Raw genomic sequence first — 25,969 nt, forward strand, 5'->3', positions numbered from 1 at the left:
TCTTTTTAGGCAAACAAAGAATAATGAATAAGAACTGTCATTGGTGATATATCAAGTTCTAGTCCGATTCGGACCATAAATGAATTGAATGTTGGAGACCATAGAAAAAGTCATTGTGTAAAATTTCCAATTCGAGTAAGAATTCCGACCTTTAGGGGCTCAAGAAGCAAAATTGGGAGATCGGTTTATATGGGAGCTGAATCAAGCTATAAATCGATTCAGACCATATGTATCACATGTATGTTGAAGGTAATGGGAGAAGCCGTTGCACAAAATTTCAGCCAAATTGGACAATAACTGCGCCCTCTAGAGGGTCAAGAAGTCAAAATCGGATGAGAATTTAGCCAAATCGGATGAGAATTGCGCCTTCCAGCGGCTCAAGAATCAAGATCCAAGATCGGTTTATATGGCAGCTATACCAGGTTATGAACCGATTTGATTCACACTTAGAACAGTTGTTGGATGTGATACCAAAAAACCAGGTGCAAATTTTCAGTCAAATCGGACGAGAACTGCGCCCTCTAGAGGCTCAAGAAGTCAAGACCCACGATCGGTTTAAATGGCAGCTATATCAAAACATGGACCGATTTGGACCATTTACAATCCCAACCGATCTACACCAATAAAAAGTATTTGTGCAAAATTTCAAGCGCCTAGCTTTACTCCTTCGAAAGTTAGCGTGCTTTCGACAGACAGACGGACGGACATGGCTAGTTCGACTTAATATGACGATCAAGAATATATATACTTTATGGGGTCTTAGACGCATATTTCGAGGTCTTACAAACAAAATGACGAAATTAGTATACCCCCATCCTATGGTGGATGGGGGTTTCAATAACCTATAGATCTTCACTTAGACATGTGGTTGAAGAATTCCTAAAAATTAAAAAAAAATATATAATATTTCTCTATATGAATATTAAGACCGTGAGGAAATTTCTACAAAAATGAAAAATTAAATATATGTATCATAGAAATAACTCGATCTTTCTTAAAAGACATCCATCTCACGTGCAGTCATACAAAGAAAACAATGACCCACAAACATTCAATCAGCCAACAAAATCTGTGTGTGAAACATCAACAGAGAATTTTTGTGAAAAAAGAAAACCAAAACAAATATAAGAATTAAGAACATTTTAAAAATAAAACATCTATTATAGAAGAGAGGAACAAGTATAAAAATCGAATAGAGAGCTAAACACAAAACAATTTGCAATTAAATTAATTCGGTTTGGTCTATCGCTACAGGCACATCTCAATCTGGTGAAAGTAAATTAAAAAAAAAAATCGAAGAAAAACAACCATTAACAAGGTGTTTAATTGAAAAACTTTTCGAGAACGATATTAAAAAAAAGAAAACAAAAAAGGTGAACAAGTAGTTTTTAAATTATAGAGGCTTAATAATTCAAAATTGTTAAAAAATCAGTTAAATCCGTTATCGGGAATTTGAATACCAAAGCGTTGTTTTTTAAAGTTTCATGCAAAGTCAGTAACTGCAAATCAAACATCATAACATCGCTGTCGAAATGTTTAAATCACGCATCGAAGTTGATCAAAAATATGGTCGCAGCCTGGTTACCACCGAGCCAGTGGCTAAAGGTGAAATCGTAGTCGATGAGCTACCATTTGCTCATGGACCCAAGCAAAACAGTGACATTGTCTGCTTGGGTTGTTATATGCCACTACAATTCGACGAGGATGGAGACTCTATGGATCGCTGCGAAACTTGTGACTGGCCCTTATGCAGTTCATGTATAGAGTCGCCGGTTCACAAGGATGAGTGTAAAATTTTTGCCGAAGCCAATGTTAGATTTGCTGGTAATGTTGGAGAAGATGGTGTCTGTGCCCAATTGGATTGCATAACGCCTTTGAGGTTAGTATTTGTAAAATGTAATTGATGAATTGACTTGTAATTGATTGGGATATATGCGCCACACTTGGAATATGTTAAAAGTTTTCCGTAGGCAAATCAATAAATTTTTCAGTCCACAAGAGCCACCACAAGCAGGGTGCATGTATAGCAAAAAAAAAAAAAAAAAACAAGTAAAAGGGCGTAAGTTCGGCCAAACGAACTTTAGATACCCACCACCTCGGGTATATATGTAAACCACCTTTCATCATAATCCGGAGAAAATTGTATAAATTATGCCCACATAGCAGCTTTATCGAAATATGGTCCGATTTGGGCCAAATTCGTTTTATAAGTTTGCTCAATTTTGTATAGCAAAAATTGGTCTTTTTGGTAGCCATATCCAAATATAGACCGATCTGAACCATATACGACACGGATGTCGAAAAGCCTAAAATAAGTCACTGTGTCAAATTTGAGCGAAATCAGATTATAAATGTGACTTTTATGGGGCCAAGACTTTAAAAATCGAGAGATCGGTCTATATGGTAGCAACATCCAAATCTGAACCGATTTGAGGCATATTGCAGAGAGATATCGGGGGGCCTTACTTAACTCACTATCCCAAATTTCGGCGACATCGGAAAATAAATGCTCCATTTATGGGCCCAAAACCTTAAATCGAAAGATCGGTCTATATGGCAGCTATATCCAAGTCTGGGCCAAATTCAAGAAAGATATCGGAAGGCTTAACACAACTAATTGTCCCACATTTCAGCAAAATCGGATAATAAATGTGGCTTTTATGGGCCTAAGATCCTAAATCGTCGGATCGGTCTATATGGGGGCTATATGAGGATATAGTCCGATATAGCCCATCTTCGAACTTAACCTGCGTATGGACAAAAAAAGAATCTGTGCAAAGTTTCAGCTCAATATCTCTATTTTTAAAGACTGTAGGGTGATTTCAACAGACAGACGGACGGACATGGCTAGATCGTCTTAGATTTTTACGCTGATCGAGAATATATATACTTTAAAGGGTCGGAAATATTTAGATGTGTTGCACACGGAATGACAAAATGAATATACCCCCATCCTTCGGTGGTGAGTATAAAAATAGTTCACTCATTTGTAAAACCATTTTATTTTCAAGATTTGCCGAATTTCAATCTATGAACCTGCAAAGCACAGGGCAATAAGCAAAAAAAATGTTTTTAATACCCTCCACGATAGGGTATACTAATTTCGTCATTCTGTTTGTAACACCTCGAAATATGCATCTAAGACCCCATAAAGTATATAGATTCTTGATAGTCCGCCTATCTGTAGGTCGGTTGGGATTGTAAATGGGCCAAATCGGTCCATGTTTTGATATAGCTGCCATATAAACCGATCTTGGGTCTTGACTTCTTGAGCATCTAGAGGGCGCAATTCTAGTCCGATTTGACTGAAATTTTGCACGTGGCGTTTTGATATCACTTCCAATAACTGTATTAAGTATGTTTGAAATCGGTCTATAACCTGGTATAGCTGCCATATAAACCGATCTTGGGTCTTGACTTCTTGAGCTTTTAGAAAGCGCAATTTCTATCCGATTTGGCTGTAAGTTTGCACGTGGTGTTTTGGTATTACTTAAAACATTTACGCGAAGTATGGTCCAAATTGGTCCATACCCTGATATAGTCGCCATATAAACCGATCTGGGATCTTGAGTTTTTGAGCCTCTAGAGAGCGCAATTCTCATCCGATTAGGCACAAATTTTGTACAACGGCTTCTCCCATGGCCTTCAACATACGTGTGCAATATGGTCTGAACCGATCTATAGCTTGACACAGCTCCCATATAAACCGATCTACCGATTTTGCTTCTTGAGCCCCGAATCGGACTATAACTTGATATAGCTCCTCCTCCTCCGTCCATATTCATTATTCTTTGCTTGCCTAAAAAGAGATACTGCGCAAAGAACTCGACAGATGCGATCCATGGTGGAGGGTATATAAGATTCGGCCCGGCCGAACATAGCACGCTCTTACTTGTTTTTAATGAATACAGATATCTTTATTTGAAAATTGTGTGGAGATTTCCAAACAACAACTCTTTGTATGCTTTGTGGCCACATGCAAGTTTGTGTGTGTTTAAACTTTTAGAAAAAGGGAATTCTATTTTTGAAGTGCAGATATTGATATAATTGTATTGTATTGTATGAATATAAATAGAATGCAGAGAGAAAAAAGGGAATATAAATCTAAAAAACAAGGTCTGGATCACACTTTCTTGGGCGAATAGCATGGTACAACTAAGAGGTAGTGTCATTAACACAACAACGAAAATCTACCCCTAACGAAACTACCTTGAGTGGCAAATGCCGTAAATTGAAATGTCAAAGTGGTTTTAGAATAAATTTTGTTTTACAGCTTATCTTCTTCAAATGTGTTTTATATAATAAATAAATATAAATAACAGTTGTGTTACTAAGCCTTTGACATATAGATTTACCACAAAATCAAATCAAATAAAAAAATTTTACTCAGCTGTTTGCATGACCTCACCTTTTAAGTGGTACAACCAAGAGGTAATGTCATATGCACAACAACAAAAATCTACCCCCATAAAACTACCTTGAGAAAATATTTGTATTTTTATCATTATAACACTGTTTTTTTGCATATGTGTGGAAAATCAGATCAAATATAACATAAATAATTTTAAGATTTTAGAAAAATATCACCGCTGTGATATAAAGCCCTTGACATTTAGATTTACTGAAAAATGAAAACAAAAATAAACAAGTAAAAGCGTGCTAAGTTCGGCCGGGCGGAATCTTATATACCCTCCACCATGGATCGCATTTGTCGAGTTCTTTTCCCCGCATCTCTTCTTAGGCAAAATAGGATAAAAGAAAAGACTTGCTCTGCTATTAGAGCGATATCAAGATATGGTCCGGTTCGGACCACAATTAAATTATGTGTTGGAGACCTGTGTAAAATGTCAGCCAATTCGAATATGAATTGCGCCCTTTGGGGGCTCAAGAAGTAAAATAGAGAGATCGATTTAAAAATTTCAGCCAAATCGGATAAGAATTGCGCCCTCGAGAAGCTCAAGAAGTCAAGTCCCCAGATCGGTTTATATGACAGCTATATCAAGCTATGAACCAATTTGAACCATACTTGGCACAGTTGTTGGAAGTCATAACAAAACATTTCGTAGAAAATTTCATTCCAATCGGATAAGAATTGCGCCCTCTAGAGGTTCAAGAAGTCAAGACCCAAGATCGGTTTATATGGCAGCTATATCAAAACATGGACCGATATGGCCCATTTACAATCCCAGCCGACCTACACTAATAAGAAGTATTTGTGCAAAATTTCAAGCGGCTAGCTTTACTCTTTTGAAAGTTAGCGTGCTTTGGACAGACAGATGGACGGACACGGCTAGATCGACATAACATGTCACGACGATCTAGAATATATATACTTTATGGGGTCTCAGACGAATATTTCGAGTAGTTACAAACAGAATGACGAAATTAGTATACCCCCATCCTATGTTGGAGGTTATAAAAAATTTTACCCTCTAGATGCTCAAGAAGTCAAGACTCAAGATCGGTTTATATGGCAGCTATAGCAGAACATCCTATTCTGTCTATATGGGTCGTTGTAATATATTTTCCATATTAGCTTCGTCTTCTCACAATACTGATTTTCGTTTTTCCACCGACCGTTTCACTGCTTCACAGTGCGCGTTCGTATCCCAAGTCCTACACTCGAACTGCGTCGCAAGGAAAGACTTCAGACTCACCACGTTCACTGATGGCAATCATTTGGCCTTTATGGGCAAAGCCTGCCTTTTCATTCTCCTTTACGTTGCCAAGGCACTGCAATCAATTGATGCAGATCGTATCATACTCAGAAAAGGCGTTAATCTCTTTCTTGCATTCCGAGACCATCCGTTACCTTACCGTCCTGGTTGTTATAGCCCTGATGGTCAGTTTACTGTCTGTTAAGATGTTGACGTCCTCGCTTTAAGATCGTACCACCTCACACATTCTGTGATCGCCAGGGTTATGGTCAGGCAATCGGAAAAAAGACTTCGAATTCAACAAGTTTACTGATGGCAGTCCACTGGCCTTCACGGCCAACTCGTCTGACCTTTCATTCCTCCGTACACCGCTAGGCCCGGCACCAAAACGAATTGGATCTTGCCATCCTCAGAGAAGGCGTTAATCTCCTTCTTACATTCCAAGACCGTCCGTAACCTCATCGTACTAGTTTTTATAGCCTGTTTACTGCCTGTAAAGATGTTCACATTCGACATCCTCGCTTTAATTCCGTACCACTTCCCACGTTGTTATCGCCCGGTAATGGTCAAGCAGTCGGAAATAGATGTCCCTGGATCCTCAAGCTAGACTCTCAGACTCACCGCGTCCCCTAGCTTTGATTCACACGTGTAGCAATACCACAGTTTCGTCAATCCAAGATCATACCGCTGGCAACAGTATTTCGAATTCAACCTTAAGTTTCGTTTGAGGTATCCGATGTGAAACCTCTTTCAAGCCATCCATGTTTCATATTGTCGCTTCGATCACAACGATCGGTCTTATCTTCTATCCACTCAAGGATCTTAAACGTACCTTAAATGTTTATGGCCGTGGTTCGGAGGGATTCTCTCCTGTGGATGTCTGATGTGGTATCGTGAACATACAGAGTACAGGAGGCCACCGTAGCGCAGACGTTAGCATGTCCGCCTATGACGCTGAACGCCTAGGTTCGAATCCTGGCGAGACCATCAGAAAAAAATTTTCACCGGTTGTTTTCCCCTCCTAATGCTGGCGACATTTGTGAGGTACTATGCCATGTAAAACTGCTCTATAAAGAGGTGTCGCACTGCGGCTCGCCGTTCGGACTCGGCTATAAAAAGGAGGCCCCTTATCATTGAGCTTAAACTTGAATCGGACTGCACTCATTGATATGTGAGAAGTTTGCCCCTGTTCCTTAGTGGAATGTTCATGGGCAAAATTTGCATTTTACAGAGTACAGAGGCGGCACCTACCTCTAGAGCAAGTAAAAGTGCCCCGACCTAAAGTCTTTGCACCTGTAAGTTAGTTTAATAGCAACGAAGATCGCCATTGGACTGGCGTAGTCTGCAACCACTCGCTTCTCAATCTTTAGACGTTCTTCTGTTCGGCTGAGGCATGAAGCTGCGTTATGGCGTCGGCACAATTTAGAGCATTATTTTCAAATCCGGCAACAGTTTTTCTCCAAAAATGTTTTTATTCCCTCTACCATAGGATGGGGGTATAATAATTTTGGCGTTCCGCTGGTAACACCTCCAAATATTCGTATATATATTCTTGATTGTCATGATATTTTAAGTCAATCTAGCTATGTCCGTCAGTCAGTCAAAAGCATGCTTATTTACGAAGGAGTTAAGATAGCTGTTTGAAATTTTTTTCACAAATACTTCCTATTAATGTAGGTCAGATGGGATTGTAAATGGGCTAAATCAGTCCATGTTTAGATGTATGTAGCTCCCATATAAACCGATCTCCCGATTATAATTCTTGAACCCGTAGAGGTCCCATATCTTATCCGATTTGACTAAAATTTGTACAATGGCTTCTCCTATGGCCTTCAACATACGTGCTAATCATGGTCTCAATCGGTCAAAAATCTGATATAGCTCCCATATAGACCGATATTCCGATTATACTTCATGAGATTCTAGAGGGCGCAATTTTTATCCGATTTGGCGGAAATTTTGCATAATAGCTTCTTCACCTTCAACATACGTGCAAAGTATGGTCTGAATCGGTCCATAGCCTTATATAGCTCCCATATAAAACGATCTCTCGATTGCACTTCTTGAGCCATCACCACCTTGAGTCTCCATCATCCAAAACAAATATGGCCCGAAAAGGTCCACAACATGAAAAGCGCCAATACCATAGCAATTCTTATCCATTTACTTTTTTTGCCTTTCAAGAGATACCTGGCAACGAACTTGACAAATGCTATCCATAGTGGAGGATATATAAAACTCGGTCCGGCCGAACTTAGCGCGCATTAACTTATTGAGTTATAGCTTAGATATAAAATTTGTAACTTAGATATAAATGTGTACGGTTATGGTCCAGTGAAAAGAAGATAACATAAAGTTCGTAAAGTAATTTGCGAAACAGCATCAATCATTTAAAATTAGTTCTTTACTCATTTTATTGTGGGTGCGTATTATTACTATTTGGTAATTATGGCCACATACGTCATTCGCTTCCATGGCCACTCTTTTTCTCATAATGATTAATCGAACTTCGGTTTTGTTCGATTAATCTATTGTCGATTAATCGATTAATGTTTCTATTGAAACAAAACGGGATATATTTTATACTTCAAATATTTCTCATATATGTGTGTCGATTTGAATTGTAAATAGGTAAAATGGATCCGGTTTATTTGATCTTCTTCTTTAAACTAAAAAAAAAAACTCCCACGCCTATCGAATGACATTTTGCCCAAGACGGTACCAAATGATTGAAAAAAATGCGGACAAAATACGTCAAAACGATTAATCGATTAACCGTTCTAAATTATTCGATTATTATTAACCCTCCTCTATGCGAGCTTCTACGGAACCGCGAATTTCTGCTGTTTGGCACCTTACTAGGGTGTATTTCTATCCGCTTTTTTTTGTTTTCTACCTTCAACTAGGTCGAACGTAATGGATTAAGTTTTCCGGGTGAAGCGGTTAGCAATCGATGCTGCTAGTCGCGTGCCACCTAACCTTACCCTGAAAAGAGCTTTAATTTTTTATAGATTTCAGGCGTTTAATTAACTTTTGGGATTTTGGTGTATTGGATTTATAGTAAAATGTATCCCCTTCTTATACAGTTTTTAACTCTTTTTCTAAAAAAAAGAATAAAAAAAATCTCTTCAGCGAGTCATTTAAGAAAAAAAAACTGTGTACAAAACACTCAAACAAACATTTTTTGATCTATTGTTCTGAGTGGTACAAAATGTTAAGTTATAGTTTGGGTTGTTTCTCTATTACGAGGGCTGCCTTTTATATTTCGGGATTGGGCAATCCTCTGTATTGCAATCTGCCAACTGACAGTACTATCGTAAAGCTTGACATTTTTAAGGTTATACATACTTAGGACGTTTTGACATACGAGCGCTATTTGTGTTGTTTACAGTAACATAAAAGATTCATCTCGCCCTAAATATGGAATTTAATCGTTAACATTTTCGTGCGATTTTTTTTTACAACTTTCGACGTGGATTAACTCAACAACAGTGCATCAATGAACTTAATTCAATTTTTTGCGATGAAGCTCCATCAAGGACCAATGTTAACCGATGGTATGGTGAATTCAATCGAGGTCGTAGTTCACTCCAAGACGAATTTCGTGAAGATCGTCCAAAATCAGTTGTTGCAAGATCGTCATGTAACGTGTATTGTGAGATTGAGACAACCTTAGGTATTAGTGGGACAAGCATACAATATTGCATGAACATTTGAGCGTCAAAAAAGTTTGTTCCCCCACAATTTTTTAATCGCTCAAAAAAAGGCTCGTGTCGATTGGTCGAAAGAAATGCTCCAAAAATACAATCGCATGCATGAACATTTGACCGTCAAAAAAGTTTGTTCCCCCACAATTTTTTTAATCGCTCAAAAAAAGGCTTGTGTCAATTGGTCGAAAGAAATGCTCCAAAAATACAATCGCGGTTCTTCGAAACACGTCTACGACATCGTGACAGGTAATGAATTGTGGATATATGCGTATGAGCCTGAAAGTAAATAGCAGTCCACTGTATGGGTGTTTCAAGATGAGCCAAATCCAATAAAAGTTGCTCGCGCACGAAACACTTCCAAGCAAATGATCGCCTGTTTTTTTTTCGAAAAAACTGAACTGTCGCAATCGTACCACTAGAACATCACCGAACAGTCAATTCTGAGTGGTATACAACCATTTGTTTGCTAGTTGTCTTCCAAAAAATCAGTAAAACCAATCGCCGAAGACGGATCATTCGTCACCATTCTTAAAACAACAGCATTTTTAAGCACTTAAAACATCGATTTGATAAGTCATCCGCCGTATAGTCCTGACATGGCACCGAATGTCTTCTTTTTATTCCCGTACATAAAAAATAAAATGGGAGGTCAACGTTTTTCGACACCTGAAGAAGCGGTTGATGCGTTCAGAATGCATGTAAAAATGTATAGATCTTAATGTTTTTGTTCTCTTTTTGTTCTCTAATTCAGAAATATAAAAGGCAACCCTCGTATAGGGCGATATGGGGTTAAATTGAAGCATCTTTACTGATTTTTTGCGGTAGATAGAGTTTGAGATTGAGTTTAATAATAATAACCGTGTACCATATTCGAGATATAAATAGTTCCGAGCGAAAATAGCAAATTTTTGTCTTAGTTTCTCTTTAAATATATTGGGTTGCCCAAAAAGTAATTGCGGATTTTTCATATAGTCGGTGTTGACAAATTTTTTCACAGCTTGTGACTCTGTAATTGCATTCTTTCTTCTGTGAGTTATCAGCTGTTACTTTTAGCTTGCTTTAGAAAAAAAGTGTAAAAAAGTATATTTGATTAAAGTTCATTCTAAGTTTTATTAAAAATGCATTTACTTTCTTTTAAAAAATCCGCAATTACTTTTTGGGAAACCCAATACTTTGAGTAAAATAATTATTCTCCCTAATACACATGGGTTAGATTTTTCATATATTTTTATACCCTCCACCATAGGATGGGGGTATACTAATTTCGTCATTCTGTTTGTAACTACTCGATATATTCGTCTGAGACCCCATAAAGTATATATATTCTTGATCGTCGCCACATTTTATGTCGATCTAGCCATGTCTGTCCGTCCGTCTGTCTGTCGAAAGCACGCTATCTTCCGAAGGAGTAAAGCTAGCCGCTTGAAATTTTACAGAAATACTTCTTATTAGTGTAGGTCGGTTGGTATTGTAAATGGGCCATATCGGTCCATGTTTTGATATAGCTGTCATATAAACCGATCTTGGGTCTTGACTTCTTGAGCCTCTAGAGGGCCCAATTTTTATCCGATTTAAATGAATTTTTGCACGTAGTATTTTGTTATGATATCGAACAACTGTGCCAAGTATGGTTCAAATCGGTTCATTATCTGATATAGTTGTCATATAAACAGATCTAGGGACTTGACTTCTTGAGCTTCTAGAGGGCGCATTTCCTATCCGATTTGGCTGAAATTTTGCATTACGTATTTTATTCTTACTTTCAATAAATGTGTCAAATAAGGTTTAAATCGGTTCATAACCCGATATAGCTGCCATATAAACGGATCTGGGATCTTGACTTCTTGAGCCTCTAGAGGTCCGATTTGCCTGAAATTTTGTATGACGGATCCTCTCATGACCATAAGCATACGTGTTTATTATGGTCTGAATCGGTCTATAGTCTGATACAGCTCCCATATAAATCGGTCTCTCTATTTTACTTCTTGAGCCCCCAAAGGGCGCAATTCTTATTCGAATTGGCTGACATTTTACACAGGTCTCCAACATATAATTTAATTGTGGTCCAAGCCGGACCATATCTTGATATCGTTCTAATGGCAGAGCAAATCTTTTCTTATATCCTGTTTTGCCTAAGAAGAGATGCCGGCAAAAGAACTCAAAAAATGCCATCCATGGTGGAGGGTATAGAAGATTCGGCCCGGCCGAACTTAGCACGCTTTTACTTGTTGCATATTTTTTTAATCGAGTGCATCTAACATTAATTATTGGTTCGATTTTTATATCATGGTTCAATATTATGATTGATGAGATATAGTAAGTATGTACAGTCAGTCAAATAAATTTACGTAGACATCGTTTATTCAAATATGTGAAGGTGCAGAAATTTCTTTGTAAAAGCGAAAATTAATTATTATATTGGGTTGCCCAAAAAGTTATTGCGGATTTTTCATATAGTTGGCGTTGACAAATTTTTTCACAGCTTGTGACTCTGTAATTGTATTCTTTCTTCTGTCAGTTATCAGCTGTTACTTTTAGCTTGCTTTAGAAAAAAAGTGTAAAAAAAGTATATTTGATTAAAGTTCATTCTAAGTTTTATTAAAAATGCATTTACTTTCTTTTAAAAAATCCGCAATTACTTTTTGGGCAACCCAATACTATATATGAAAATAAAAAAAACTTGTCGGAAAATCATATCTATAGGTACAGGGAGTCATAAAATCACTAAGAGCTTATTTGCTATCGTCCAGAGAAGAATGCTCCATTTTGGTCGCTATGTCCCAAATTCCACAAATTTCGGTTAAGTTGACGTTATATGTGTACGAATGTTGCAATAAAAAATTAAATTCCCATACTGTTCAAAATATTCTGTGAGGCTGGTTGTGTACCACGTCAAAAACTTGTACTTTCTAAAGCAACACAATGAATTGTTTGGAGTTGGCTACACCACACTTAGGGTAGTCGACATACTTTTCAGATAATGTAGGGTTAAGTGATGGATCAAAATAGAACATTTTTGAGTCGGATGGTAATGTCATGGTTCAAAACTAAGCCATGACATTACCTGAACATGGATTGGGGGTACACTGGCTTTAGTTGACTAGTTTTTATGCTAGAAAAAACGGATAAACATATTCACTTAAACCTAATTTGACTTATTATACCCACCACCATAGGATGGGGGTATACTAATCCAGTCATTCCGTTTGTAACACCTCGAAATATTGATTTAGGACCCTATAAAGTATATATATTCTTGATCGTCTGGACATTCAGAGTCAAACTAGCCATGTCCGTCTGTCGAAATCACAATAGCGATCGAACGCTAGCCACTTGAAATTTTGCACAGATACTTAATATTGATGTAGGTCGTTGGGGATTGCAAATGGGCTTTATCGGTTCATATTTGGATATAGCTCCCATATAAACCGATCTACCGATTTGACTTCTTAAGCCCCTGGAAGCCGCACTTTTTGTCCGATTTGAAATTTCGCACATAGTGTTCTGTTATAACTTCCAGCAACTGTACCAAGTGCGGTCTGAATCGGTCTATAACCTGATATAGCTCCCATATAAACCAATATCCCGATCCCGACATCTTGATACCCTGAAATCCGCAATTTTTGTCCGATTTGGCTGAAATTTTGCACATAGCGTTCTTTTACGACTTTCAACAATTGCGTCAAGTACGGTCCGAATCGGTCGATAACCTGATATATCTTCCATATAAACCGATCTCCCCATTTGGCTTCTTGAACCCCTGGAAGACTAAATTTTCATCCATTTTGGCTAAAATTTTGCACATAGTGTTCTGTTATGACTTTCAACCATTGTGTCAAGTACGGTCCGAATAGGTTTATAACTTGATATAGCTCCCATTTAAACCGATCTCCCGATTTGAGAGACCCTGGAAGCCTCAATTTTCATCCAATTTCACTGAAATTTTGGATGCGGTGTTCTGTTATAACTTTCAGTAACTGTGCTAAGTACGGTTTTAATCGGTCAAGAACCTGATATAGCTCCCATATAAACCGATTTCACGATTTGACTTCTTGAGCCCCTGAAAGCCGCAATTTTTTTCCGATTTGTCTGAATTTTTGCACATAGTGTTCTCTTATGACTCTCAACAACTGTGCCAAGTAGAGTGTATAACCATATTTTAGCAGAATCCATGGTGGTGGGTTCGGCCTTGTCGAACTTAGCACGTTTTTACTTGTTCAGTAATAATTTGGAACCAAGTGTGGAAAAAAACGTGGCATAATTCAAGCAAATTTTATTTTCAATCAAACGTTGACCTAAAAAATTATAATAAATTTACTGTTAAGTGCTTTCTACACTCGTAAAAGCATATGGCATGAATCCGATGGACCAAATCGGGGAATTACTTGAGAAAAGTATCCAAATACACAAGATTTCATCTAAAGAAGGCCTAAAACCTACCCTATGAGAAGAATGAGCCTATGCAGGGGAAATCGACACCCAAATTCTGGTTAAGAACGCGAATTCGGGATTCATAAATCTAGTTTTTCCTTAAAAAAAGTGAAATATCTATATATTAATGGTGGGAATATAGCCATTTTATTTGCTAGGTACAAGTGTACGTAAACTTTATTGAGCGACTGTATGTATACAAATATGTATAGTCAACATTTTGGCGGATATGTAATGAATTCAAGCACTTGAGAAACACATTCATCACTTTGATAGGTAATTTGTCTCAAAACCGATGATTTGTGACAACTGCAGTAAATCACACACAGAGCATGAGTATGTGTTTCCACACTTGTGTGCGAAAAAGTGGTAAAAGCATAAAATTTGGTAAGAACGGCTATCATAGACCCTAAGTGAAGGAAGGTGATTACTTTTTCCATGTTAGGCTAGGCGGACAGAATCGGCGAACTTATTTTTGTTCACAGATTACAGTTAAGGGATGACTGTGAGCACCACACTGGTTGAAACTCTTAGCTCCGCTTTCTGTGGTTTTCATCGTTAACACGAGAAGCTAAGCTGAGAGCTACCGGCCGCGCCCATAGGTTGCGGATAATGGAATGATCTGTACATGGAGTAGCTGCAATTTAAGTTGCGGAATATCAGCAATATAGAGCCGTGTAGAGTCTCAGTGAGAGGTCAGGTGGATCCGGTTCTAGCTTAAATGCTGAGTGCCTATGATGCTCGATATGACAAGGCCGGTGGACCTACCTCCACATACAAATGGCTACAACAATAACAATGAAATATGCAAAGTAGTTTCTAGTCTAGTTCCTAAGCTAGTTTGCTCTACAATTCCACGGAACATCTCAGCGACCCGGCACCCACAACAGGAAAATTTTGAAGTCATCTCATGTTCAGATCTGCGGGAGTAGAGGGCGGTCTAAAGGCCAAAACAGAATGAACGCGTTGAAGAGCATTGCTTTAAAAAAAGCACCTGTGCAAACAAATATCAAAAAAGCATAGCGCAAACACAGAGTGACGCTCGATTTCAGTTTTTAAAGTTGAAAATTCTCAATCTGGATCCCCCCATAGGATTTTCGCCGTCTTACAGATCGTTTAGCTGTTCCACAATGTTGCATGCGCATTCGTCGCCCACTCACTTTATTCGGACTGCGTCGACCCGAAAGGCTTCGGGTTAACCGAGTTTATTGACGACAGTCCTTTGGCCTTCACCACCAAATCGTCTGCCCTTTCATTTTCCCAAACTTCGTTATGGCCCGGCACCCAAAAGATGCGGATTTTGCCATCCTCAGAGAAGGCGTTAATCTTCTTCTTACAGTGCAAGACCGCACGTGAACTTACCGTCCTGGTTGTTAAAACTTTAAACCTAGATTTAATTAAATGCTAGACTAAATACCTTTGGATATGCTAGATTACATACCTTATAATACTGCTAAGGGGTAAGGATCCGAACGAGCTATGTAGAAGGGCCGAGCTATGCTAGACAACTACCTCATTTTCAATTGTAATTGAGAAAATTCCAATTGAAATTCAGAAATTCCATTTGTAATTCTGATATTCCATATGAAATTCCGAAATTCTATTTGAAATTCAGAATTTGCTTTTTTATCTCCAAGTAATTGTAGCCACTCATAAAAACCCATCCTTTGATTTGACTTCTTTTTGAGGCCCTAGAAGAGTCAATAGTTACCCAATTTTAGTTCTACAAACTCATCCAGATATAAACTGAGTTAGTATAGGCAATTTTTTAGCAGAATCCATGGTGGGAGGTATTCAATATTCGGTCCGGCCGAACTAAGCACGTTTTGACTTGTTTTAGTCGTAGCTAGGGCTGAAGCAAATGTAACTGATGGTCAGAGAGAATGACAACAGCACCCAAGATTTTGAAGTTACATATCCTTTTGCTTATATTATCCGGTACAGTATATCCTGCTTGTTTCCTCTCCCCTTTTCACAAACATCAAAATTCGATCTACATATGCTTTGTGCAGTCCCAAACGGATAGTGATTATATAGTGATTATTGACAATTATCTTAAATCTTTGAATGGCAAAGTGGGTTGCAAACACATTAGCCGGAAGTCGATTCCACATACGAAGGGTTCGGGCGAAATAAGAATTCTCTCTATAATGAATTATGCGGTGCGCTGGCCAATCTATTACAAACGGGTGGAGTTCCTGCAATGTCTAGTATCCCTGACATACATCCTTACATCAGGAATAAGAAGACGAATATCAGACGAACACACACCATAAAAGTTCCGATAGAACAGCGCCAAGCAACCCACATTGCGACGATGATTAAGGGAAGCAATAGAGTTCGATACCCCACCGTCCCCAATCAACGCCATCGCTCTCCTCTGTACATGGTCCAGTAGCTCCAGGGATGATTTTGAAGCTCCAGCCCATACATATGAGTTGTACTCCATTTTCTGTCTTATGAAAGTGGTGTAGATGTTAAGAAGATCAGAGGGAGTGAAGTAATTCTAACACCGTTTAAGGAAGCCTAAACACTTGAATGGTTCTTTCGGCACTTCAAATACATGTCTAGCGTTCGAAGTAATTAATACAATTTTCAAAAGATATTCGCATAGACAACCATACTTTGACAGACAACCATGCTTTGAAAGATTAGGATCGGTCTATAAATAGTGTGTTGGCAATCAGTGCAAAATTCAGCGCTGACTTATGACCAAATGTCACCGGTCAATATAGCATCCACGATTAAAAAAAAAGAGGTATCTTTACCAATTTTACAGCAACAGAAGAACTTTGGCAATAGCCGATTTTGAAAAAACCTGGGGTAATCCCCCCCCCCAAAAAAAAAAAATTAAATCCTGGCTTCGTCCCTGATAGGAGCAATATATAAATCTGGACCGATTTTGACAACATTTTTCACACATCTTGAACTTGAACATCTTGAACACCCTTTTTAAGTATGCGGTAGCTATATCTAAATCCCAACCGATTTCAATAAAATTTTGCACACATATTGGGACGTCAAATCAAACACCTAATGCTAAATTTTGTAAAGATTGGACATTAATTGTGGCTTCTACAACTTTAAAATTTCATATCGGATGAAAGTTATATATGGAAGCCATATCTATATCCGGATTTGGATGTCCAATAAAACATCAAAAACATATCGGATGAATGTTATATATGGAAGCAATATCTATATCCGGATTGGGACGTCCAATAAAACATTATAAAGACCGAACCAAAATTGTGGCTACTACAGCTTTAAAAGTCCATATCGGATGAATGATATATATGGTAGCTGTATCAGAACCGATATGAACCAAATTTGGCAGATTTAGTTCTAGACCCATTATAAACATCTGTACGGAATTTTGAAGATCTAACCTGCTCCTATGATTTGTTGCCTCACAACCTTGCCTTTGGCCCCAAAGTGCCCTGATTTAACTCCTTTTTTAAGGACCTAGTAGAGTCAATCATTACCCGATTTTGTTTTTACAAATTCATTCAGATGTAAACTGAGTTATTATGAGCAATTTTTTAGCTGAATCTATGGTGTTGGGTAATCAAGATTCGGTCCTGCCAAACTATGCACGTTTTACACGTAGCTAAGGCTGAATGTAACTGGTGATCAAAGAGAATGACAACATCACCCAAGATTTTCCAGTTACATATCCTTTCGCTAATATTCTCCGATACAAAGGTAGCATGCAGTACATCCTGCCTATTTCCTCTCCCCTTTTCATAACCATCAAAATCAGATGTACATGTGCCTTGTGCAGTCCCAAATGGGTTAACGAAGTGAGTTTACTCCCCATACCAAGGTGAAGGGTATCAAAACACACTAAGATGTAAAGAAAACTTCTACATAGCAAGTAATGGCATGCCTTCACACAGCTATCAACAATTGATGAAGGGGCCATTAGGCAAAAAATGTATGAATTCCCCGCAGTTGTAAACAAATTTTAGCAATAACAAAAAGACCAACTAAACAATGAATGGTAAAATTTAAATTTCCCAGTATTTTGCTTTTCACCATTTTTCACTAAACCAAACCAAACCAAACACTTTGCACCAAAAGGCAATATTCTATCAGACGTTAGTTTCAAATATGACATACACCGAACCACAAGTCATAATAAATCGTACCGAAGTGCGTCACAGCCCGCTTTTGGGTCGATATTTAATAAATGGCCGAGAAGCAATAAAATCGTCAGATATTCTTATTGAAGAATTGCCATTCGCCTTGGGACCAAAGTGTAATGGTCCTGTTTTGTGTCTTGTATGTTTTATTCCTTTGCCGGAGGATAGTGAAAGTTACGAGGATGAGCATTGTCCACAATGTGGTTGGCCCCTATGTGTGGAGTGTCAAAATAATGAGAATGATATCGTATATCATAAAAAATATGAGTGTAGTTTATTTTCGAAAAATAAAGTGAAATTTTACAATTTGCCAAGTAATGCCAAGGGCTGGTGCCCACAATTGGATTGTATAACACCGCTAAGGTATTTTTGAAAAAAATGTGACAATATACATTTCAATGCAACAAGTTTGTGTGCGCAAAAAAAATGTTTCAAGTATCAAAAGAAATTATGGCATATAATATGGATTTTCTGTGAATGATAGGGGCTTGATTTCATTACATCACCCTTTTTAAGTTGGATGGTTTATTCGAAAGAATAAAAAGGTTAACTTAAACTTTAAGACAGAAAACGTTATAATTGTTCCAATGTATGGACAATGTGTGAAAAAAATATTTACAAAGTGATTGGGCAAACAGAGCCCTCGTTGTGATATATTTTGAGACAAAAACAAGTAAAAAGGCATTAAGTTCGGCCGGGCCGAACTTTGGATACCCACCACCTCGGGTATATATGTAAACCCCCTTTCGCCACAATCAGGTGAATATTGGATAACTTATGCACCCAAATTCGGCAAACACATCGAGTGGTCTAATATTGGGTTGCCCATAAGGTAATTGCGGATTTTTTAAAAGAAAGTAAATGCATTTTTAATAAAACTTAGAATGACCTATAATCAAATATATAATTGCCATTTTGTTCGATAACCTTTTGCCATCTTCCTGGCAAATTTAGTATTCTACGCTCATAGAACTTCTGGCCTTTATCTGCAAAAAACTGAACCAAGTGCGATTTTATAGCCTCATCATTGCCGAAAGTTTTACCATTCAAGGAGTTCTGCAAAGATCGAAATAAATGGTAGTCTGATGGTGCAAGGTCAGGGCTATATGGTGGATGCATCAAAAGTTCCCAGCCAAGCTCACTCAGTTTTTGGCGAGTGACCAAAGATGTGTGCGGTCTAGCGTTGTCCTGGTGGAATATGACACCTTTACGATTGACCAATTCTGGTCGCTTCTCCTTGATGGCTGTATTCAATTTGTCCAATTGTTGACAGTAAACATCCGAATTAATCGTTTGGTTCCTTGGAAGCAGCTCAAAATATACCACACCCTTCCAATCCCACCAAACAGACAGCATAACCTTCTTTTGGTGGATATCAGCCTTTGAAGTGGTTTGAGCTGGTTCACCATGCTTGGACCATGATCGTTTTCGACTAACGTTGTTGTAAACAATCCATTTTTCATCTCCAGTTATGATTCGTTTTAAAAACGGATCGAATTCAATGCGTTTAAGATGCATATCACAAGCGTTGATTCGGTTTGTTAAATGAATTTCTTTCAATACATGTGGTACCCAAATATCAAGCTTTTTCACCAGTCCAAGACTTTTTATGTGATAATGAAGGGTTGATTTTGGTATATTTAACTTCTCTCCTATCTCACGCTCAGTTACATGACGATCCAATTCGATTAATGCTTTGATTTGGTCATCATCAACTTCATTTGGCCGACCTGAACGTGGCTCATCTTTAAGTGAAAAATCTTCAGAACGGAATTTGCGAAACCAATTTTGACACTGTCTTCCTTTTAAGGCTTTATCACCATACACATCTCGTAACTTTTTAGCAACCTGCTCCGCGTTTTTTCCTTTACGAAAATAATAAAGTAAAATATGAAGAAAATGCTCCTTTGTGGGCTCCATATTAAAATTGACGCCAAACAAACAAATGTAAACAAAATTTCGCGCTCTTTTTTTCTTAAGCAAGCTAAAAGTAACAGCTGATAACTGACAGAAGAAAGAATGCTAATACAGAGTCACAAGCCGTTGAAAAAATTTGTCAACGCCGACTATATGAAAAATCCGCAATTACTTTTTGAGCAACAAATATAAGTCACTGTTCAATTTTGTAGAACAAAATTTTGGTCTATTTGGCAGCTATATCCAAATATAAACCGATCTGAACCATAAAGGACACGGACAACGAAATCGTATAATAAATGCGCTCGAGAGTTCTTTCTATATGACACCTATATAACGGGAGGCTTAAAACAACTCACTTTTCCAAATTTCAGCGAAATCGCATAAAAATAAAGCTTTCATGGGCTTCAGACCCTTTATCGACATATCGGTATATATGGCAGCCTTATCTAAATATAGTCCGATCTGCACCATATTTGGGTCAGATGTAGGGAAGCCTTTAACTACTCACTGTTTTCAGCAAAATCGTATAAAAAATAAAGCATTTATGGGCATTAGACCCTTTAGGTCCTGTCTATATGGCAGCTATATCCAAATATGGTGTGATTGGTCCCGTTCAAGAACTTAACCAGCGTGCATCAAAAAGGCGTCCTTGTGCCAAATTTCTGCTCAATATCTCAATTTTTGAAGGCTGTAGAGTGATTACAACGGACGGACGGACAGACACACGGACATCGTTTAATCGTCTTAGAATTTTACGACTCCCAAACACTTCAAGCGCAGCCTCGTCTGCTTTTATAAATACCCATGCCTCAGAACCATATAACAACACATGTAGTATCAGTATCTTGTATAGTTGAACTTTCGTCTGTCGAGAGGTGGGGTTGTTTCTAAACTGCTTACTTAATCCAAAGTAGCATCTGTTTGTCAGTATTATTCTAAGCTTAATTTTAAAACGGGCGTCATTCGTTTCGGTTACGGCAGTGCCGAGGTAGATAAAGTAACTGACTACCTCAAAGTTGTAGTTCTCAAATTTCTCCATTTTCTTTAGCTGATCGGTTGTGCAAGGCGTTTTGGGAGTTGATACCATCCATTTTGTCTTATCTCCATTTACTGCCAGACCCATATTCACTGATTCTCTCTCGATTCGTTCAAAGGCTCAGTTACTACAGTTTTACAGTTACTTCCGGTGACCGATCTATGATATCAATGTCGTCGGCATGTGTTGTCTTGTGAGTAGTATGACATATCTATTCACATCTGCATCTCGTATAATCATCTAAGCTGCCTTCTTCTCTGAAACCTCGTTTGGTTTTGAATTGTTCGTAGAGATTCTTTCCTATTCTTACTGAGGAACGTGTGACCGATTCAGCAAGTGTTATCCTGCAGAGTCTTATTAATTTTGCAGGGATACCAAACTCAGACACGGCTTGAAATACCTTTGAATGTATAAGACTATCGAAAACGGCTTCGTAGTCAACAAAGTTAATTTGTCCTTCTCGAAGTATCTGGTCTAAGGTGGATTTACCAGGTCTAAAGCCGCATTGATAGGGCCCAATTATTTCATTGACTTAAGGTTTTAACCTTTCACAAAGTACGCTCGAGAGTATCTACTATGCGATGGGGAGGAGACTTATCTTCTGTAGTTGGCACATTCCGTCTCGTCTCCTTTCTTGTGTACGGGACATAGTAAGATGAGGTTCCAGTCATCGGGTATGGGTTCTTTTAGCCAGATCGAGTAGATAAGCTGATGCATACCAGCGTTTCGCCTCCGGTCTTAAATAGTTCAGCGGGTAACCCGTCGGCTCCTGCTGTCTTGTTGTTCTTTAGTCGGGTCACAGCTACTTGGACCTGATTCTGACTTAAAGGGTAACATTTTGTGCCCTCATAAGGGATTGGTTCTGCAGTATCCTCTTCGCCGCCATCGTCAAACACTAGCAGCTTGATAAAATTTTCTTTCCATATCCTCAGCAGTTATCCGATTTTCTTCTTCGTCTCTGCAGGAAGATGTGCCTGCACCAAAGCCATTGGTTTGATGTTTAATTCTTTGGTAGAATTTCCGGACTTCATTCCGACTCTTGTACATCTCAATTCGCTCACACTCACGCCTTTCCATTTCCTTTTTCTTCCTGCGGAATACACGTTTCTCCTCCCTCCCTTTCTCCCGATACCTCTTCTTCAGCTGGCGCGTTGCTACTGATTGCAGGGTTGCTCTATATGCCGCATTCTTGGCTTCAGTAGCATCTCGGCACTGGTCGTACCATTGGTTTTTTGGGGGAGGCTTCCTGTACCCAAGTACGCATTTTGCGGAATTTTCCATGGAGTGGGCAACGGATTACCACTGCGCTGTGCTTTCATCAAGCAATTGGGTCAGTCGAGTGGAGTATGACGTTGCCATCTGTTGTGTTTGCAGCTTTTCAATGTCCAGCTTCCGAGCAGCGTCAGATCGTACGTTTCTCGCTAAACTAAGACGGGTGCGAATCTTTGCTGTAACAAGGTAATGATCCGAATCGAAGTTCGCCCCTAAGATCGATCGTACATCTAATACGGTGGTTGATTGCCTTCCAACTATCACAACATCATCTGGTCGTGTGAATCCTTTGATGTTGGAATTTGGTGCTGCTGAATACCATGTTTTTGCCGCGGCTAAGTCTATTAGCTTTAATCCATTATCAAAAGTTTCTTCGTGTAGGCTACATTTTCTGACTGTTGGGCCAAAGATATTTCCTTCCTTTTAATATCACGGGCAGGTCATCGGTCATATTCTCTCTCTAGGCCCTCGTAGAAAATATCCTTGGTTTGTTCGTCCTTGTCTTCCGTCGGGGCATGGGCGCAAATAAGGCTGGTGTTGAAGAATTTGGCCTATATGCGGATTGTGGCTAGCCTCTCATCCACCGGATTAAACCTGGAGACAAGGTGTTTCAGTCTCCGACTAACCACAAATACACAACCAAATTCATGCCTCCTCTCATGTCAGCTATAATACAGGGCGTCACCACTTGCTATTGTTGTGGAGCCCTTCCCGAGCCATCGCACTTTTTAAAAGGCAGTGATGTCTGCCCTGTACTTCTCCAATAAATCCGCCAGTGCATACACTGTACCCTCTCTATATAGAGTGCGGACATTCCAGATGCAGATACGCAAATCATGGTCCTTAAAACGTTTGCGGGGGACGTCAACATTGGGGCGCTCCGTCTTTATTTTTCATTAATTCTTATTTATTTAATAACTCAGTGAAATTTTCTCTAAAGACAAAATTTCAGTGAAATTTTCTCTAAAGACAAAATTTCAGTGAAATTTTCTCTAAAGACAAAATTTCAGTGAAATTTTCTCTAAAGACAAAATTTCAGTGAAATTTTCTCTTAAGACAAAATTTCAGCGAAATTTTCTGTAAAGACAAAATTTATGTGAAATTTTCTCTAAAGACAAAATTTCAGTGAAATTTTCTATAAAGACAAAATTTCAGTGAAATTTTCTCTAAAGACAAAATTTCAGTGAAATTTTCTCTAAAGACAAAATTTTAGTGAAATTTTCTCTAAAGACTAAATTTCAGTGAAATTTTCTCTAAAGACTAAATTTCAGTGAAATTTTCTCTAAAGACTAAATTTCAGTGAAATTTTCTCTAAAGACTAAATTTCAGTGAAATTTTCTCTAAAGACTAAATTTCAGTGAAATTTTCTCTAAAGACTAAATTTCAGTGAAATTTTCTCTAAAGACAAAATTTCAGTGAAATTTTCTCTAAAGACAAAATTTCAGTGGAATTTTCTCTAAAGACAAAATTTCAGTGGAATTTTCTCTTAGACAAAATTTTCAGTGAAATTTTCTCTTAAGACAAAATTTCAGTGAAATTTTCTCTAAAGACAAAATTTCAGTGAAATATTCTCTAAAGACAAAATTTCAGTGAAATTTTCTCTAAAGACGAAATTTCAGTGAAATTTTCTCGAGAGACAAAATTTCTGTGAAATTTTCTCGAAAGACAAAATTTCTGTGAAATTTTCTCTAAAGACGAAATTTCAGTGAAATTTTCTCTAAAGACAAAATTTCAGTGAAATTTTCTCTAAAGACAAAATTTCTGTGAAATTTTCTCTAAAGACAAAATTTCTGTGAAATTTTCTCGAAAGACAAAATTTCTGTGAAATTTTCTCTAAAGACGAAATTTCAGTGAAATTTTCTCGAGAGACAAAATTTCAGTGAAATTTTCTCTAAAGGCAAAATTTCAGTGAAATTTTCTCTAAAGGCAAAATTTCAGTGAAATTTTCTCTAAAGACAAAATTTCAGTGAAATTTTCTCTAAAGACGAAAATTCAGTGAAATTTTCTCTAAAGACGAAAATTCGGTGAAATTTTCTCTAAAGACAAAATTTCAGTGAAATTTTCTCTAAAGACAAAATTTCAGTGAAATTTTCTCTAAAGACAAAATTTCAGTGAAATTTTCTCTAAAGACAAAATTTCAGTGAAATTTTCTCTAAAGACAAAATTTCAGTGAAATTTTCTCGAAAGACAAAATTTCAGTGAAATTTTCTCTAAAGACGAAATTTCAGGGAAATTTTCCCTAAAGACAAAATTTCAGTGAAATTTTCTCTAAAGACAAAATTTCAGTGAAATTTTCTCTAAAGACAAAATTTCAGTGAAATTTTCTCTAAAGACAAAATTTCAGTGAAATTTTCTATAAAGACAAAATTTCAGTGAAATTTTCTCTAAAGACAAAATTTCAGTGAAATTTTCTCTAAAGACAAAATTTCAATGAAATTTTCTCTAAAGACAAAATTTCAGTGAAATTTTCTCTAAAGACGAAATTTCAGGGAAATTTTCCCTAAAGACAAAATTTCAGTGAAATTTTCTCTAAAGACAAAATTTCAGTGAAATTTTCTCTAAAGACAAAATTTCAGTGAAATTTTCTCTAAAGACAAAATTTCAGTAAAATTTTCTCTAAAGACAAAATTTCAGTAAAATTTTCTCTAAAGACAAAATTTCAGTGAAATTTTCTGTAAAGACAAAATTTCTGTGAAATTTTCTCGAAAGACAAAATTTCTGTGAAATTTTCTCTAAAGACGAAATTTCAGTGAAATTTTCTCGAGAGACAAAATTTCAGTGAAATTTTCTCTAAAGGCAAAATTTCAGTGAAATTTTCTCTAAAGGCAAAATTTCAGTGAAATTTTCTCTAAAGGCAAAATTTCAGTGAAATTTTCTCTAAAGACGAAAATTCAGTGAAATTTTCTCTAAAGACGAAAATTCAGTGAAATTTTCTCTAAAGACAAAATTTCAGTGAAATTTTCTCTAAAGACAAAATTTCAGTGAAATTTTCTCTAAAGACAAAATTTCAGTGAAATTTTCTCTAAAGACAAAATTTCAGTGAAATTTTCTCTAAAGACGAAATTTCAGGGAAATTTTCCCTAAAGACAAAATTTAAGTGAAATTTTCTCTAAAGACAAAATTTCAGTGAAATTTTCTCTAAAGACAAAATTTCAGTGAAATTTTCTCTAAAGACAAAATTTCAGTGAAATTTTCTCTAAAGACAAAATTTCAGTGAAATTTTCTCTAAAGACAAAATTTCAGTGAAATTTTCTCTAAAGACAAAATTTCAGTGAAATTTTCTCTAAAGACGAAATTTCAGGGAAATTTTCCCTAAAGACAAAATTTCAGTGAAATTTTCTCTAAAGACAAAATTTCAGTGAAATTTTCTCTAAAGACAAAATTTCAGTGAAATTTTCTCTAAAGACAAAATTTCAGTGAAATTTTCTCTAAAGACAAAATTTCAGTGAAATTTTCTGTAAAGACAAAATTTCTGTGAAATTTTCTCTAAAGACAAAATTTCTGTGAAATTTTCTCTAAAGACGAAATTTCAGTGAAATTTTCTCGAGAGACAAAATTTCAGTGAAATTTTCTCTAAAGGCAAAATTTCAGTGAAATTTTCCTTAAGACAAAATTTCAGTGAAATTTTCTCTAAAGACGAAAATTCAGTGAAATTTTCTCTAAAGACGAAAATTCAGTGAAATTTTCTCTAAAGACAAAATTTCAGTGAAATTTTCTCTAAAGACAAAATTTCAGTGAAATTTTCTCTAAAGACGAAATTTCAGGGAAATTTTCCCTAAAGACAAAATTTCAGTGAAA

The 25,969-nt window shown here is 37.2% G+C and overlaps 1 protein-coding gene across 2 annotated transcripts in view; it reads left to right on the forward strand.

Annotated features, from left to right (window-relative positions):
- The first annotated feature begins 1,422 nt into the window (after positions 1 to 1,422).
- Positions 1,423 to 25,969, forward strand: part of LOC106083050 (SET domain-containing protein SmydA-8) — a 31,770-nt gene continuing 7,223 nt past the window's right edge. The window contains exon 1 of one of the 2 annotated variants that reach the window (XM_013245873.2): positions 1,423 to 1,879. In XM_013245873.2, coding sequence (XP_013101327.2) covers positions 1,533 to 1,879 — 347 coding nt within the window. In that variant the 5' untranslated portion in view covers positions 1,423 to 1,532. Of the gene's footprint in view, positions 1,880 to 17,911; positions 18,307 to 25,969 lie in introns of those variants that run through there. The other variant, XM_013245872.2, reaches the window with a different exon arrangement.

This window comes from Stomoxys calcitrans, chromosome 3 (assembly GCF_963082655.1).
Source record: "Stomoxys calcitrans chromosome 3, idStoCalc2.1, whole genome shotgun sequence".
Taxonomy (NCBI): domain Eukaryota; kingdom Metazoa; phylum Arthropoda; class Insecta; order Diptera; family Muscidae; genus Stomoxys; species Stomoxys calcitrans.